Source organism: Schistocerca gregaria, chromosome 7 (assembly GCF_023897955.1).
Source record: "Schistocerca gregaria isolate iqSchGreg1 chromosome 7, iqSchGreg1.2, whole genome shotgun sequence".
Taxonomy (NCBI): Eukaryota; Metazoa; Arthropoda; class Insecta; order Orthoptera; family Acrididae; genus Schistocerca; species Schistocerca gregaria.
This window is the reverse complement of record NC_064926.1, coordinates 544612759-544631670: the sequence shown is the minus strand read 5'-3', so window position 1 is coordinate 544631670 and position 18912 is coordinate 544612759. Positions and strand designations below refer to the sequence as shown.

Genomic DNA, 18912 nt, shown 5'->3' with positions numbered 1-18912 from the left:
ACTAAATGTCAGTACAGCTATCTTACCTGCGTGTTCCACTGGTTCCCAGGCTGGTCCATTCAAATGTTGTATTAAGAAGTACAAACCTATGTCACCAATCTCGGCACGTTCTGGACAGAGGAAGCCGGAAGGTGGTGTCTGAGGATCAAAGGAAAGAACACAATGGGGAAATGGAATTCTCCGTTGCTTTCTTTTAATGAAATCACACAACAGCTTCATTTCTTTAAAAGTGTAACTAGAATATATATTATTCAGTAATATGTTACAAGGTAGGCACCGAGTGCTAAACATTTTCCGTCAGAGGAGGTCTGTTTGTACAAAGCTGTGTACGGGACTACTTTACAAAGCGATAAGCATTGTTCTGCGGCGCCTGCTGCGACCGACCGCGGCAAACAAAGAGCGACGTGCTGATAACGTCGCTCGCCCGACACTCGCTGCTTCCAACCGAGCTGGTTCTCGTAACGCACACTTAACATAGTTCCGCAGGTAATTTATATTTCCGCTAAATACTGTCGCGCTGGTAAGGCAGAGATTGTGGACACTAATGTTTCATTTGTTCTCGTCTGGGACGCTTTCTCGTAACCTTAACAATTGTGTCGTTCACTTACTGCGAGGCAACAGACTGAAAAAAACGTAACGCCAAAAAACGTCAATGAAGTCTTTGAAAATGGAGGAGTTGCATCGAAATGCTTAGGACTGGAACACGGAAATAAAAATAATAGAGATACTGTTACTGAACATGGTATCGCAAGTAGAAACGTCTGTTACACAGAAGCAACGCACAGGGACTGTTAATGCCGAAATATTTGTCATTAACGTGAATGGAAGAGAATATGGTACCGAACGAGTGAGGTTAGGCTTTCTGTTCTTTATTTTGTTAACTGATCATACATCTTGTACGCCGACGAAGTAAGATGTTAAAGAATTGCTACTTTATAGTGCTTTTTACGGGTTTCTGGCGGGTACTCTCTCGTCCTAGGCCTATCAGAATGTACACAGAGCTCGGCTGGTGACGTCTGCTGCTGTGTTGTGTGAGAGATTAGCCAGTTACGAGCCAGGCATGCGAGGCTACCAACTGGCACTCGAGGGAAGTTAGCACGATATGCCGACTCTAGCTTTCGGTACCCGGCTAGACGGCTTGACTTTTTCAGCCATACAGAGTACAGCTACCTATCTAATCGGTTTGACATCCGTTCTCGAAACGTTTTCCCCACATAACATATGTCCGAGAGATTATCATGGCCGCAAAAAAGAACACATATCACAAAAACAAGTGAGATTGCCATTTCATTTTATCGCCGAGAATTCGTCAAAGTGAATAAGATTATTTAATTTTCACTATAATTTTATTTTCTTATGAGACCCGTATCTGCGTCAAAATAAAAGCAATAAACGTATGCCTGCTCGTTCCACGTCTTCCCATTTTTGAACGATCCTCAGCGGCGTTAAATTTTTAGTACGGTCCGTGGCGCCAGATTTTTGCACCTCCTTTAAAAATATTTGCAGTCCGTTTTCACGTAGACAAACTCTGACTAGGAGCGCACGAAACGCGTTTTCATAACTTGTGCAGTCGTTCACCGAGACACAGGCATTAACTTCGTTTCATCTTTTAAACAAAAGTATAGTATAGACGTACCAGACTAGCAAATACGTATGAGAAGAAATCAGCATTGAAACTTTTCTGTAAGTGTGGAAAGAAATTACGGAGTAAAACAGCATCCAGTGTAGTCTTTAGCGCGGTGCGCCGTCCAAACGGCAGCAATAGCAGCAGCGCAGAAATCCCAACGTTCGACGTGTTCTCACTCCGTAATTTCTTCTCGTATCGTTCGTATATCTTCTCGTATATTTCTTCTCACACTGATCTGCTAATAATATATACCGTGCTTCCTTTTAAAAATAAAGAAACGAAGCCGAAGTCTGCATCTCGGTGATTTGTTGATCGAGTTGCGAAAATGCGTTGTTCTTTTGTTTCATGCACATCTGGTCACTGTTCGTGTAGGGGAAAAGAGATTCCTAACATCTGAGATTAAAATGTTATTTGGTGTTCAATGTATGAAAGAAACATACGCTCCCTTGTGCAGTGGTTATACAAGTAGCTATAGAAGAAGCTGATTCGGTACCCAGGATTGGCAAAAATGGAAGTGTGTGGCCGATAACAATGCCTAGAAACATATCGGATGTTAACAGACAAAATTAGATTCTATTAACGTTCACTAAGATGGCGTCGCTAACATTGGTTCCTTGTTTTCGGAGTCGAACTGAATGTGAGGTTCTGCAGTACGAGTGGTGCTTAGAGACAGTATTCTACAAAACATTCGGCCGTCGTTTGTTAACTGCAGTCGTCCCCTCTGTCGAGTGTGGTCGCAACAGGCGTGCAGAAATGACAACAACCGTTTAACAACAATAACAACAACAACAGCATTTTCTGCTAGCTTCCTTCGACACAAAAGTCCCAGCAGCGATAAACCAATCAATGAGACTGAAACTAGCACACTCCGGCACGCTTTATATAAAAAAATATACTCTGTCCCCTCTATCTGCTTTCGACGTGAGACCTGGGGCCGAGCTGCCGCGCAGTCGGAGCTGGGCTACGTTCTGCTAGGAGCAGGCCGCTGCAGGCTGAGTGCTAAACGTGACCCAGATACCCATTCCGAGGTAGCATAGCGCTTCTAGTATGAGTAGATTTAAACGGAAATTAAAAATCAATACCGAGATAAGTTGCTGCTCGTGCAAAATCTTTTTATTTCGCTCGAAGTGTCATCATCAGCTATGTAAAAGATCGAGTAAATGTGCTTACACAGTTAATACTATGACGTCAGTAACAAAATGTAATCTGAGAGGTTCCTTTATGATCACATGTACCGGTAGAAAATCGAGTGCTATTTTGACCATTACAGCTTTTATTAGCTATGGGTGTCACATTATTTTCTGTCAGTAGATACGACTGTAGGTTACACGTTTTTCGACATACAATTATCTGTATTAAGTACATCGGCACGACCTTGTTTTATGGAGCTAATAGTAATTTTTGTATTGGAATTGGGAGCCAATAAAAGGTTTTTATTCGAGCAGCAGCTTATCTCGCCAATGACGACATTTCCAAGCTTCGAGGCACCACCTACATAGCTAGATGGGAAATTCGGTCGACTGTCTTACAGTTTAGCGTGGTGTATTCGCCAGAGTGCGTTTCGGAGCACAGCTTCATGTTCAGACCTTCGAGAGCACTCTCTGCAACGTCAGCACTGTGGAACGGGCGTCTATTGAATCTTAAACCGAAATCAATCAGAGAAAATCCGAAAGAAGCCATTAAAGCACTTTGGAGGCTTCAGTGGTCCGTGCACCTCACGTGTCACGTTTCTCTCTTTATCGCCGCCACAGGTACGAGTACGCGGTGACATCAGAACGACGTGGTCTACCGAATAAAACGAAATGTTCTGTCGTAATACAGTCGGGGCAGTTTTTCACTTCCACAGAGCTGCGTCAGTACAGGGAGGTACGTGCTCGCCGACGTGTCGCGGCTTCAGATCTCGCCTTCTACCACGGCGTCACTTGAAGCCGGCTTACTTCAGTATCCCTCCGCGCATTTGCGTCAGCGCCGTCTCAGCGACAAGGCTGAGCGCGCCTCGAAAAGTGGCGTTCCTCCAATGCCACGGACAGCACTCAGCCTGGCCTCCGAAGAACGAATTACTTACATAACGTGTAATTACTCAGCAGACAAGTACTGCTGAGTGTTATAATGGAGGTGCAGTGACTCCAGTCTTACAAGCAGTTTCTCCCTTTTATAAATAGCATACTGCAGAGTCAGAAAGCTGAATGATGAAACACAAAAAGAGTGTCCTTCTCAGCAAGTTTTTCTGCCTTATCCACTGATTCTCGATATCACTAAATAGCACGCTCGTAACTAAAAAGTCCTAGTCACATGGCGTCCCTCTGTTCTTTCCACTGCACTCGGAGACTAATCGAAACGTCACACTGATTGCTCGCAAACCGTCTTCAGGAAGACGAATCGTAGCTTCCCTATGCTTCTATTGTCTGTTTACACGAATGGCCTGGCACGCTAGAGGCACCATTCACACGCTGGTTTGTGACTGCACTGGATTTGGAACGGCTGTTCTCTGACGCGGCTTCCAATGCAGGACGAAAGGTACCCAGCGAGGTATAGACAGAATTCAAAAGTTCATCAACTGCTGAGTTATTTCATGTCTCCTATTTTTTGTCGAGAAGACTGCACGAAAGAGGTGAATGGCCAACTATATGCCTCTTATTTCTCAGCAGCAATCCATAATCATTACGGCTAGTCCGCACACAGTGGGAAACCCTCAGGTCCGTCAACTGAGGCTGACAGCGTCGAAACCCGGCCTGAAGGTTCTCACTTCATAACGGCAGCGTGACTGCTGGGCTGGCCGCACTCGAGGACATGAGCCGCGGCTGTTGCAGGACACCACGCATTCCAGGACGTGCGAGAAGCGCCGCGTCATTGTCGAAGCAGTGCGGCTCTGGAGGCGGGGTCACTTGTGAAGCTGTCTGTCAGGCAGATACTCGCGTGGCACCAAACGTGACAGACTTCACAATCGTAGAACACTTCCCTGTACAGCTGTCTGTGGAGGGTGCAAATCTTCTTAAGGAATCGCTTGCGTCCTGAGCCCTCCTTAAATCAGGAGCAGCAACACTGCACTAGAGGCGTACTGTACATACAGTGATACTCTCACAGATATTTTTTTGTTCTTGCACCTCTACGCCAGCTGCTACCATCATATGACACGGTTCTCCGTCCCCGTGCCAAGCGGCAACTTTGTGTGAAATGTGGACCCAGTGAGGTGAATAATTGTAAATGTTATGCTGTACAGTCTTCCTTCTCGGTAAACCTTCAGACTGCCACTTCGCCCGAGTGGCTGTTACAGGCTGCAGTTGTTTGATAATATTATTGGTCGACAGTCTAGAATGTACTGTTGATACTGAGGCCAAGGCTTGCTGTGCAGGAGGTGAGTTGCGTTGGGCGTTCTTCTGGGCACGGTGAGACGTGTACTGCCTCGTAGTAGTGATACGATTCCTCTCCTCTAATGGTGACACAGAACTTTGTGTCATGCCAGGTTGTCACAAGCTGTACAGGTTGCTGGACGAGCTGCTCTGCCGATTCACTGGCCAGTCTGCTGCCGAATCTGGCTGTTCGATCCACTGGTCATGCGGGCAGCTCCTCGGTCCGGTAGTGGTGCCGTCACACGGGTCCAAAATTAATGGACGAAGGAGACAAGCCGGACTCGTAACGCTCTCCCGCTGTCAGCAGAAGAGTGACTCGTGTTCTGGAAGAGCCCGGTCACAGGTGTTGTGGTGAGGTGGCAGGCCGGCAGCACGTCTACCGTAGTCTCCGCGTCAGCTGATCTCGCGTCGTGGCCGACCACACACTGTCCCAGCGGGAGAGGCGGCCGACTATCCACTAGAGCAGCGGCGGTGCCCAGCTGCGGTGGTCGCTGTCGCCGAGCCGAGCTGCCGCGTCCTCGTCGCTGGGGGCGGCGGCCTCGCGTCACAGGACAGCCGCGTCGGCGGCGGCGGTGGCCGGCGCCGCCCAGGGGGGCGGCTGTCACATGACGGGCGCCAGCGCGTGGGCGTGCGCGTGGCAGTGCGGGGGCGGCACCTGCACCTGCACCTGCACCGGCTGCTGCTGCTGCGGCGGCGGCGGCTGCTGCGGGGGCGGCTGCGGGGGCGGCTGCTGCTGCGCCGCGTGCAGCTGCTGCACCGCCTCCATCTTCTCCTTGTGCAGCAGCTCCTCGCGCTTCTTCACCTGCTTGCGCTCCTTGGCGCGCCGGTTCTGGAACCAGATCTTCACCTGCAACACGCATCAAACGCACACGCTATTTCTGCGTCCGATCCTCCGATATCGTACGATTAAACATTAGAAGTGAACAGTAATTGAGAAAACGGTATCGGTGGCTGGAGCTCAACAGGGGACGAGAGAACGAGACCATCCACTTCACCCACTGAAACGAGTGCGCCAAATTTCGGCTACAGCGTATTAGTCAGGGGAGCCCTCGTTTCACCCGGAGCCACAGGAACCGTGGAAGACGCTGCAGGAGGCGGCGGATGATACCTGTCCTGTGTTTCCGCTGCAGGGACACAGGCCAGCACATAGAGGGCGTTTCGCAGACAGAACTTACAAACCGATCAGTCGATGAGAAATGCCACCGCTTTTCAGGTTTCGGAGAAACTGGGCGTATCTCGATATAAATATTAAGGAATGTTTTTAAGAGGAACTTTGTTGGCGAGTGCATGTGTCCTATAGTTTGGGTAAGAGGTCACTACAGAGCAGCATTGATACACTCCTGGAAATGGAAAAAAGAACACATTGACACCGGTGTGTCAGACCCACCATACTTGCTCCGGACACTGCGAGAGGGCTGTACAAGCACCAGGAACCGCGGTGTTGGCCGTCGAATGGCGCTAGCTGCGCAGCATTTGTGCACCGCCGCCGTCAGTGTCAGCCAGTTTGCCGTGGCATACGGAGCTCCATCGCAGTTTTTACCACTGGTAGCATGCCGCGACAACGTGGACGTGAACCGTATGTGCAGTTGACGGACTTTGAGCGAGGGCGTATAGTGGGCATGCGGGAGGCCGGGTGTACGTACCGCCGAATTGCTCAACACGTGGGGCGTGAGGTCTCCACAGTATATCGATGTTGTCGCCAGTGGTCGGCGGAATGTGCACGTGTCCGTCGACCTGGGACCGGACCGCAGCGACGCACGGATGCACGCCAAGACCGTAGGATCCTACGCAGTGCCGTAGGGGACCGCACCGCCACTTCCCAGCAAATTAGGGACACTGTTGCTCCTGGGGTATCGGCGAGGACCATTCGCAACCGTCTCCATGAAGCTGGGCTACGGTCCCGCACACCGTTAGGCCGTCTTCCGCTCACGCCCCAACATCGTGCAGCCCGCCTCCAGTGGTGTCGCGACAGGCGTGAATGGAGGGACGAATGGAGACGTGTCGTCTTCAGCGATGAGAGTCGCTTCTGCCTTGGTGCCAATGATGGTCGTATGCGTGTTTGGCGCCGTGCAGGTGAGCGCCACAATCAGGACTGCATACGACCGAGGCACACAGGGCCAACACCCGGCATCATGGTGTGGGGAGCGATCTCCTACACTGGCCGTACACCTCTGGTGATCGTCGAGGGGTCACTGAATAGTGCACGGTACATCCAAACCGTCATCGAACCCATCGTTCTACCATTCCTAGACCGGCAAGGGAACTTGCTGTTCCAACAGGACAATGCATGTCCGCATGTATCCCGTGCCACCCAACGTGCTCTAGAAGGTGTAAGTCAACTACCCTGGCCAGCAAGATCTCCGGATCTTTCCCCCATTGAGCATGTTTGGGACTGGATGAAGCGTCGTCTCACGCGGTCTGCACGTCCAGCACGAACGCTGGTCCAACTGAGGCGCTAGGTGGAAATGGCATGGCAAGCCGTTCCACAGGACTACATCCAGCATCTCTATGATCGTCTCCATGGGAAAATAGTAGCCAGCATTGCTGCGAAAGGTGGATATACACTGTACTAGTGCCGACATTGTGCATGCTCTGTTGGCTGTGTCTATGTGCCTGTGGTTCTGTCAGTGTGATCATGTGATGTATCTGAGCCCAGGAATGTGTCAATAAAGTTTCCCCTTCCTGGGACAATGAATTCACGGTGTTCTTATTTCAATTTCCAGGAGTGTAGTTGGTCTCAAATAAATAAATAATCCCCTCGGTGCTATGAAGAATGTACGAATGAGAGGTAGGGCGCAGCAGGGGAGGGAGAGTCCTGCGCCATCCTGGCATGGGACGCGCCACCGCCCGGTGCTCACACACACGGACAGTATTCATTGCCCCCGTGCTGACATGTCGCCCGATAAACCACCTTCATGAATGTACTCCTGTCGGTGTACTGTTTGTCTCAGATCTTTAACTGAGCCGTAAGAAAAGCGACCCTGAGATAATTATGAATACAATGGCCATATTACTGTCCCCTTATTTTTTATTGTAACGTGTCATGGAAAAATGTTCCCTCATCAACACGTAGCTCCGGTTCACTCCAATAGGATTTATTAATTTTTATTTTTTTCCAGGAACTGTAGTAGATGCTCAGGAAGTAAATTCAATAACAATCGACGGTAACAACAATTGCCCACAGTTAATCTGGTCCGCATTCTCACACGGATCCCAGTACGGTGCCAGAGAACATGTTGATATTGGGTTGCAGAGCGCTCTCCAGGTACGACAACCCGCGCAGTAGCGTGTGGGTCCACTTTTGGAACTCAAGACAACAGTAAATTTGCGGGCAATGGTGCGAAAAGCCCTCGGTACGCTTCCAGACTCTGTGGCATCAGACGTTTTCGCACAAGTCACTTTTCCCACAAAATACGAACCGGTGCCGGCGCCCGCTGACATCCCATATGTGTTCAATTCGTGTTTCAGATCGGGCGAATGTGACCACGACGGCAGCGTGAGTTCACTACTGTGCTGCTCATACCACCGCAGCACGTTTTCTGGTCTCGTGTCAAGGACAGGAATCCCTCTGGTGGTTGCCATCCTCCACGCGACAGAAAAGAACCGTGACGGGATGCAGGTGGTCCACAATAATGGTCACGTGCTTTCTACTAAAACTACAGCTCCCGTGCAAATCCAGCCTAATGTGCCCCCTAGCATAATACCTGCCCGACTGGCGTGCACACGTAGCGTGGTGCACGTTTCCAGCAGCCATTCGCCGAGACGACAGTATATCCGGACGCGACAACCAACCTGGTGTAACAATACTCCTGATTCGTCCGACCAGCCGACACGTTTCCGTTGACCCACGGTCCAATCTCGATGATCTCGTTCCCACTGCAGTCGTAACTGACTTTGGGCCAAAACGAGAATATATAGTGGCATTCTGCTGCGGGGACCCATGTTCTGTAAGGGTTGTGGTCGGGAACACTTGTGTCTTCAGCAGCAACGTACTTTGTCGTCGGATAAGCCGGAGGCAGCCGCCTATCCCAATTTTTGCAAATGTTTTATTTTAAATAAATTGGCATTTTACTTAGACATGGGATCCTGTAAATCTGAATTCTTTTGTCCAAGTTATGCTATTTCTTTTGTCGTAATTTCTAATTGCTGGCACAAACACGCGGTGTCGCTAGCACATCATTATTTTTTTTTGTTTGTTTTCTTCGCCAGTCGTTTGTTCATTAGTTACTAATATACACGGTGTTTCAAAAATGACCGGTTTATTTGAAACGGCAATACAAACTAAACGAGCAGCGATAGAAATACACCGTTTGTTGCAATATGCTTGGTACAACAGTACATTTTCAGGCAGACAAACTTTCGAAATTACAGTAGGTACAATTGTCAACAACAGATGGCGCAGCGGTCTGGGAAACTCTATAGTACGATATTTTCCACATATCCACCATGTGTAGCAATAATATGGCGTAGTCTCTCAATGAAATTACCCGAAACCTTTAACAACTTGTCTGGCGGAATGGCTTCACATGCAGATGAGACGTACTGCTTCAGCTGTTCAATTGTTTCTGGATTCTGGCGGTACACCTGGTCTTTCAAGTGTCCCCACAGAAAGAAGTCACAGGGGTTCATGTCTGGCGAATAGGGAGGCCAATCCACGCCGCCTCCTGTATGTTTCGGATAGCCCAAAGCAATCACACGATCTTCGAAATATTCATTCAGGAAATTAAAGACGTCGGCCGTGCGATGCGGCCGGGCACCATCTTGCATAAACCACGAGGTGTTCGCAGTGTCGTCTAAGGCAGTTTGTACCGCCACAAATTCACGAAGAATGTCCAGATAGCGTGATTCAGTTCTCGTTTCGGATCTGAAAAATGGGCCAATGATTCCTTTGGAAGAAATGGCGGCCCAGACCAGTACTTTTTGAGGATGCAGGGACGATGGGACTGCAACGTGGGGCTTTTCGGTTCCCCATATGCGCCAGTTCTGTTTATTGACGAAGCCGTCCAGGTAAAAATAAGCTTCGTCAGTAAACCAAATGCTGCCCACATGCATATCGCCGTCACCAATCCTGTGCACTATATCGTTAGCGATTGTCTCTCGTGCAGCAATGGTAGCGGCGCTGAGGGGTTGCCGCGTTTGAATTTTGTATGGATAGAGGTGTAAACTCTGGCGCATGAGACGATACGTGCACGTTGGCGTCATTTGGACCGCAGCTGCAACACGGCGAACGGAAACCCGAGGCCGCTGTTGGATCACCTGCTGCACTAGCTGCGCGTTGCCCTCTGTGGTTGCCGTACGCGGTCGCCCAACCTTTCCAGCACGTTCATCCGTCACGTTCCCAGTCCGTTGAAATTTTTCAAACAGATCCTTTGTTTTATCGCTTTTCGGTCCTTTGGTTACATTAAACCTCCGTTGAAAACTTGGTCTTGTTGCAACAACACTGTGTTCTAGGCGGTGGAATTCCAACACCAGAAAAATCCTCTGTTCTAAGGAATAAACCATGTTGTCCACAGCACACTAGCACGTTGTGAACAGCACACGCTTACAGCAGAAAGACGACGTACAGAATGGCGCACCCACAGACTGCGTTGTCTTCTATATCTTTCACATCACTTGCAGCGCCATCTGTTGTTGAAAATTGTAACTACTGTAATTTTGAAAGTTTGTCCGCTTGAAAATGTACTGTTGTCCCAAGCATATTGCAACAAACGGTGTATTTCTATAGCTGCTCGTTTAGTTTTTATTACGGTTTCAAATATACCGGTCCTTTTTGAAACACCCTGTATTTACGTCTAAAGTCTCTTCTGCTTGCTTACGTAAATTCACTTATGTGTCCGAATTTTTCTCTCATTGCTATGCTCAATACTGCTCCCTAAATCAGCTCTGGAGGATGGGACACATACAGCTGGAACAGTCTCAGGCTTCAGCTTCTGCTTCTGAAGAAGATTAAATAGTTCGCCTTTGAAATCTAACGACATCTTGCATTCACTCAACAACGAACAACGAAGCGGCAACACAATTGTTTATGGCGGTAGCAGGGCTTATGTTGGTTGTGCCGTCAGCATCGGCAGCTAGCTACTGTGCATGCAGCCCCTATGTTCTCCATCCACTTGGTTTGCGGCTCATCGGCCACTCCGAATGGGTGCTTTCCCCATGGCTGCCACCCAGCCTCCGCAATGCCTACCTGGCCGTAATCCGATGCTCAGAGTCCCTACGCCTCAGTCATGATGGGCACATACTCCTTGGCATACATAGGGGGTTTTCAGCTCAGGCACCAACAGTGCGATCCCTGCATGGCCAGGGGCTGCCACTGCGCAGGTACCTCACGACCCCACCTCAATGGGATGGTGACTGTGCTGGGTTTTGGGTATGTTAACTTATTAAAGGGAAGTGTGCAAAGATGGAAAGGCATAAATGTGAAGTATATACCGCATTTGGCGACCTTCCCTGTGTGATCCACACTTCTGGAGAATTTTGAAAATTCGTGGCAGGTCAAACCCAACAATAGCGACCGTGTGTTTATGTGTTGAAAAGTTGCAGAAAACGCCAGAAATGAACAATCGAGTCCCAATAATAATCCAGGTCCAAGCAGTGTCTGCACGAAGATAACCATCCGATGGAGAGGTGAGGGAGAAACGGATAGCGGAAGTAAAAGCTTGCAGCACAGAATGAAAGTAAGGCTGCGAAGGCTGAGGCCTCCTTGTAACCAAGCACGTGTTCTCAAAACTGTTGTGAGCCCCCAGGGGGGAGAAGACTGCAATATTCACAGTTTTTCCCTAAACCCGAGAGTCGGCCTACTGTGAACTAAGATGGTGTACGGTGTCCACTGCTTGGAGACGTTCGGAATTCCATGTTTCCCTACTCCGGTACCGTCTACTATCATCACCCACATATGATAAGCAAGACGGTGGAATTTTACTATCATTTCGTGACATTTATTCGATAGTGTTCTGAAACGATTAAAAAGCATCACCAAAGATGATAAACCATTGTCACAGATGCTTAGGCGGCGGAAAAAATTAGGTGAGTGAACGGAATTATGTTTTGTTAATGTCTGCAACCATTCTTCCTTGTAGATATTTCAGTTATGTTCATCATGCATATAGAGACAAATGCTATCCATCTCTTGCAACACAATGTTTATTTTGTATTTAACCAAACATGTTTCACCTACTCATATTAGGCATCACCAGTTGACTATCAACAGAAGCAGGCTTATACATATTTTGTTAGGAGATCTTTAATGTTTCTTGCCACCACATTTAGATGTCATCTAATAAAAGACATAAGGTTAAATAATTCTATTTATAAATCATTCATGATGCCTGACGCTCAACTGTAAAACTCAATAGCATTTGTTCTTATCTAAAGGTATGACATACACAATTAAATACTGTTTAACTGCAACTTGTGTCTTTTTTTGTTGTGACAGTGGTTACCAATAAATGTTAGCGAATGTTGCTGCACTCCGAACCAATTGTCAACAAATGTAATTTATTGCATATAAATAGGCTTAGAAATCCAATACTGTTCGGTTATACCACTGGCACTACATCACTGGAAAAGGAAACAACCGTAAAATACCTAGGAGCAACCGACCGCAACGACCTAGTGCAATGGCCACAAAGCAACTTTTAGGAAAAGGGGATGCCAGGCTGCGAGTCATTGGAAGAATCTTAATGAAATTTAATTCATTCACGAAAGAAGTGGCTAATCAAATGAAACAAGTTTGCCTTTAATGTTCATAACTCATTCATGTCCGCGACGCGTTTCGGCGGGCCAAATTTCTATCATCAGACAAATTTGTGTGGTCAAATATGACATGCACGATTGTGTTGTGTCTTAGATTCCACACATCATCATTGTTCCTTTCACTGCTTACAAAGTGCGATGGTGTATGTGATTTAACATACGGAGTCTGTGACCACAGGAGACAGTGCCACAGTTGTATTATAACACAGAGTGCTGTTGGTGTGCCCTTCAGTCCGAAGACGGATTTCAGGCAGCTCTCAATGCTAGTCTAACCTATGCCAGCGTCATCTCCGCATAAGTACTGCAACCCACATCCACCTGAACCTGTTTACTGTATTCGTGTACCACACTACTGGCCATTAAAATTGCTCCACCAAGAAGAAATGCAGATGATAAACGGGTATTCAATGGACAAATATATTATACTAGAACTGACATGTGATTACATTTTCACGCAATTTGGCTGCATACATCCTGAGAAATCAGTACCCAAAACAACCACCTGGGCATTGAGTTAAACAGAGCTTGGATGGCGTGTGCAGGTACAGCTGCCCATCCAGCTTCAACACGATACCACAGTTCATCAAGAGGAGTCACTGCCGTATAGTGACCAGCCAATTGCTCGGCCACCATTGACCAGACGTTTTCAATTGGTGAGAGATCTGGAGAATGTGATGGCCAGGGCACCAGTCGAACATTTTCTGTATCCAGAAAGGCCCCTACAGGCCCTGCAACATGCGGTCGTGCATTATCCTGGTGAAACGTAGGGTTTCGCAGGGATCGAATGAAGGGTAGAGCCACGGGTCGTAACACATTTGAAATGTAAAGTCCACTGTTCAAAGAGCCGTCAATGCGAACAAGAGGTGACCGAGACGTGTAACCAATGGCACCCCATACCATCAAGCCGGGTGATACGCCAGTATGACGATGACGAATACACGCTTCCAATGTGCGTTCACCGCGATGTCGCCAAACACGGATGCGACCATCATGATGCGGTAAACAGAACCTGGATTCAAAAGAATGACGTTTCGCCATTCGTGCACCCAGGTTCGTCGCTGAGTATACCATCGCAGGCGCTCCTGTCTGTGATGCAGCGTCAAGGGTAACCGCAGCCAGGGTCTCCCAGCTGATAGTTCGTGCTGCTGCAAACGTCGTCAAACTGTTCGTGCAGATGGTTGTTGTCTTGGAAACGTCCCCATCTGCTGACTCAGGGATCGAGACGTGGCTGCACGAACCGTTACAGCCATGCGGATAAGATGCCTGTCATCTCGACTGCTAGTGATACGAGGCCGTTGGGATCCAGCACGGCATTCCATATTACCCTCCTGAACCCACCGATTCCATATTTTGCTAACAGTCATTGGATCTAGACCAACTCGAGCAGCAATGTCGCGATACGATATACCGCAATCGCAATAAGCTACAATCCGACCTTTATCAATGTCAGAAACATGATGGTACGCATTTCTCCTCCTTACACGAGGCATCACAACAACGTTCCACCAGGCAACGCCGGTCAATTGCTGTTTGTGTATGAGAAATCGGTTGGAAACTTTCCTCATGTCAGCACGTTGCAAGTGTCGCCACCGGCGCCAACCTTGTGTGAATGCTCTGAAAAGCTAATCATTTGCATATCACATAATCTTCTGCCTGTCGGTTAAATTTCGCGTCTGTAGCACGTCATCTTCGTGGTGTAGCAATTTTAATGGCCAGCAGTGTATTAATCGATCCCTTCTGCTAGTCAAATTGGACCACAAATTTGTTTTCCCTCAGTTCGATTTAGTAACAGGTCGTTAGTTACTCGATCTAACCATCTAGCCTTAAGCATTCTTTCGTAGCACCACATTGTAAAAACCTCTGCTCTCTTCTTGTCTGAACTGCTTATAGTCCTCTTTCCACTTCCGCGCAAGGCTGCGCTCCAGACAAGTACCTTCAGAAAAGTCTTCCTAACATTTAAATCTATATTCGATATTAATAAATTTCTCTTTTTCATAAATACTTTTCTTGCTATTGCCAATCTGCATTTTATATTCGCTCTGTTTCTCCCATCACCTGTTATTTTGCTGCCCAAACATCAAAATTCGTCGAGTACTTTTACTGTCTCTTTTCCTAGCGTAATTCCCTCAGCATCACCTGACTTAATTCGACCACTGCTTTTGTTGGCACTCATGTTATAAGTTCTTTTCAAGACGCTTTTCTAGTCAGCTGCGCTTCCAAATCAGTTGCCATCTCTGACCGAATTACGTCATCAGCAAACTTCATTCTTCTCCCTGAACTTCAATTCCTTCTCCAAATTTTTGTATGCTTTCCTTTACTGCTTGCTCAACGTACAGATATAACATCGGCGTTAGGCTACGGCATTCTCACATTCCCTTTTTAGTTATAGCTTTCCCTTCCCGTCCTTCAATTCTTATAATAGTCCTCTGGTTCCTTACAAGTTATTATTGTCCTTTCGCTCTCTCTGTTTTATCCCTGCTACCGTTAAAATTTCAAAGTGTATCGCCCAGCCAACACTTTCAAATATTAATATTACATAAAAGTTAGGGAAGGTGTCCTAAAATTACATACCATAAGGAAAAAACTCTACTACAGGCTTACTTTTAGAATTATAAACTTCAATTTTTGCAAATTAACATTAAGAACCATTAACTACACAGCGACACAGTGATTCACGAAAACAAACTATCATATCTCATGTCATTATTGGAACGTACTGTCAGAAAGTTTACTTAATCCCATGTCATGGCAATCGTTGGACAAAACGACACACCCTTCTGTCTTCTATAGATTTCCACATTTACTTACAAATATCACATGTAAACATATTTGCCCTATGTGAAACCCCATCACATTTGCTGTGATCCCACATTGAACACTTAGCACACCTAAACCACGTCTCATTTGCTTTAGAGTGACTAAATAAGTCATTACAACACAGACAAGGAACATCATCACCATCATCGCTAAAGTCCACATCTTCGTCACGTCCAATAGGCAAATCTAAACAAAGTTCCTTCTCAGCCTGTTTGCATCCCAACACTCTTTTCTTGATTGAATTTGGCTTGTACTTCTAAACCATATGGACTGCTGGTCAGAACTTATGAACTCAGTTTCCGTTTGTTAGAAACAAGTCTAGCCTGAGATCCAGAAGGAGACGGAGATATGTCTACATGTACGTGTACATAGATAATCCGCGAGCCAAGTACGGTGCGTGGCGGAGGGTATCCTGTACCACTACTAGTCATTTCCTCGCAAAAGAGAGAAGGAAAACGACTATCTCCGTATGAACCCTAATTTCTCGTAGCTTATCTTGGTCCTTAAGGGCAATGTATGTTGGCGGCAGTAGAATCGTTCGGCAGTCAGCTTCAAATGCGGGTTCTCTAAATTTTCTCAGTAAAGTTTCTCGAAAAGAAATTGACCTAATAAAAGAAGGTCTTGATCGAGGAGATGTTGCATTATCAGAATGTGACATAGGCGGACTGATGAAATTTGAGGCAGTTTTGGAACAACACAGTTTTCTGCTTGTAGGTTCGCTTTAGTAATTAGGCCTACCGTTTCATTTCCAGTAATTTCTTTTTCCAAGAGCGATTTCTCAGTCAAAACCGATGGACATCTGGGAAAGTACTGGGGTTGAATGACCAGATTACGGTATTTGCAAAACCGCTGGTTGCATAGTGAATAGTGGCAGCTTTTCCATATGCTGCTAAATATAAACTTGCCACCTGAAATTGTACCCCAGCTCTACCAGTATGGTTTCTTAACATACTAGAAACATCTTAGTTCTATCTGTTTTAAGGAGACCAAAACATGCCACATCCAGTGGCTGAAGACAGTGTGTGCAATCTAATGGAAATGAAAACATTATGATATCATAGTCTTTAGCATAAGTCAGTGCATCAACATATTTGTGGGTTGAGTGGTCATGCAATAAAAGAATGACCTTATTCTCGTTTGTAGGATTAGCATATTCCTTAAATGGTTCAGCCATCGTAGGAACAAGTTTACACTCATCCATCCTGATTCATTAACCAGTCCTAATGTGCCAGTTGGAGCATTATCAAAAAGTTCATCTTTTGCTCTTTTTCTTTCAAGAATGAGAACAGGTGGAATAAAATTTGTAGAAGAGCTCATACTTCGTTCTCCACTAGTTATTGCTTCTACTTTCTTCTTTCCTCATGCTGCAAGTATTTTAGAAGGTCTCAACACGCTTGAAAACGCAGATTCATCTGCATTCCGAATTTTTATTGGCTGAATATGATGAGTTTGCACCACCTCATTCAAAAACTGCTTTGACTTGTATCTTGTTAAAGACTCGGGCTGTAGCAGCAGATATCGGTTCTGGCTGCCTTAGTGAAATACTTGGAGTTCTCTTTCTGAATCCGTTCAACCATGCTTTTCCTGAAATCATCATATGTTTAAATAAATTTATTGTAAAACTTTAAAATATAAATATCAGTTTGATGTATTAAAAACAGTTGTAGGTAGCCTATTAATGTTTATTGTTTGTTTGTTTAAATTAAGTAGGCATTTGACTGCCATCAACGTCTCCTTGCTGAATCGATTGTCAACATTTCTCCTCAGCCCAAATTGATCTTCCCCGATGTGGGCTACTACCAGTTCCTCATATTCTTCTGTAAATAATCCGCGTCAGTATTTTGCAACCATGACTTTAATGTCTGATGGTTCTACAGTATGCACGACAGTCGGCATCTATCTTTTTTGGAGTTGGAGTTCTTATACTTTTCATGAAGAGTTAGGGTAACTTTCCCTGTCTCATATCTTGTGCTCTATGTGGGATAGTTCTGTCATGATACATTACATTGTATTGCGCCATACACATCCACTTGATGATGTAGGCTTAAACGCCCCGAACTCGTCATGGAAATAAACAAACTGTGACTGGTAACAGTAAACTTGTTTCATTCACGAAAAAGCTTTACCAAAATGTTCGCATTTGAAGGGATGGCTTGCTAGAAAATTTGTCGCCCAATTCTTGAGCATTGGTGATCAGCGTCGGAGCCTTAGCATCTTTGATCAATAAAAGACAGAGACAAGATCCAAAGAAGAGCGGCGTGAAGGGCAGCTCAGGAGCGCTAGGTTTTTGGCCTCGTGTAAACAGACGCGGCGATCGAAGTGCAACGTAACGTTCACGGCACAGACGCATTGCTGGGTTATGTCTTTTATGGATGAAGTCCTTATTTAGTACTTTTTATGTACTGTTTAAAAGGGCTGGCCAAATGAGAACGCACGGTTGCCGTCTGTTGTGTTTATGGAATTACGGTGCATGAATTTCATTAATTCTCCTGCTGTCTCGCAGTTTACGCTTTCTTCGTGCATATGCAACTTGCGTTAATTTCCTTCGCAATTCTCTCCACTTTGCTAGACAAATATCAGCCTCTTACTGGATGTTATGGTTCGTAGTACATCGGTTTCATTCGTTCAAACCTGCCCGACATTATCTATGTATTTAATGGTTCTTCACTGTCCATGAAACTTCAATTAATTAAGGATGTAACGGATAACGTTTACATTACCTCGAACCAAAACATTCAGTAGAGGGGGGAGGGAGGGTAACCTTTTGATTATTCATGACCATAACTAAAACTTTCATTGATTTTGTTCCATTAATGCTTCAACTACTCCTTCAGCAATCTCTTAGTTTATCTTTCAGACTATTCTTTACAGTGCAGTTGAAAAACAATCCGCATTTAATGAGGAAAGGGAGTGGTAATTTTGTTATATCGATAGAATTTCATGATTCTTTATAAGTATCTACTTTAATTATTCTCGAAATAACTTTAAAAAGGGATTTATATAATAAGAGGCTTGGTATGGCAAAAACATCTAGCGTTTTGACTCAAAACAATGAAAACAGTTAAGATTTTCCTTTGTTCTCTTACGTACAAAAGAATTTCTGTCAAGATGTTGGATAGTGGATCTGAGTTAGTTTCTATACCGTTCAGCATGTCAGCATTTAACACAACATTCACGCAATACAGGGAGGGGAGGGGGGGGGGGGAGGAGGGAGAGATTCGTGAGGGGACTTATGCTGCTGTACACACTCAAATTATATTTTGTACACCTTTCATATCTGATATGGTTCCCATAAAGAAAGTGGGGCAGCCTGTCTATACCAAATAACACCTACACGAAATTTGAATTCCAAGTCACGTCTCTGAA

General features: G+C 46.1%; 1 protein-coding gene across 2 annotated transcripts in view; it reads right to left on the bottom strand.

Moving 5' to 3' along the window:
* Positions 1-208: 208 nt before the first annotated feature.
* LOC126281326 (homeobox protein CHOX-CAD) overlaps positions 209-18912 on the bottom strand; it is a 312230-nt gene continuing 293526 nt past the window's right edge. The window contains exon 3 of one of the 2 annotated variants that reach the window (XM_049980183.1): positions 209-5824. In XM_049980183.1, the coding sequence (XP_049836140.1) occupies positions 5579-5824 (246 nt within the window). In that variant the 3' untranslated portion in view covers positions 209-5578. The remainder of the gene's footprint in view (positions 5825-18912) is intronic. The other variant, XM_049980182.1, reaches the window with a different exon arrangement.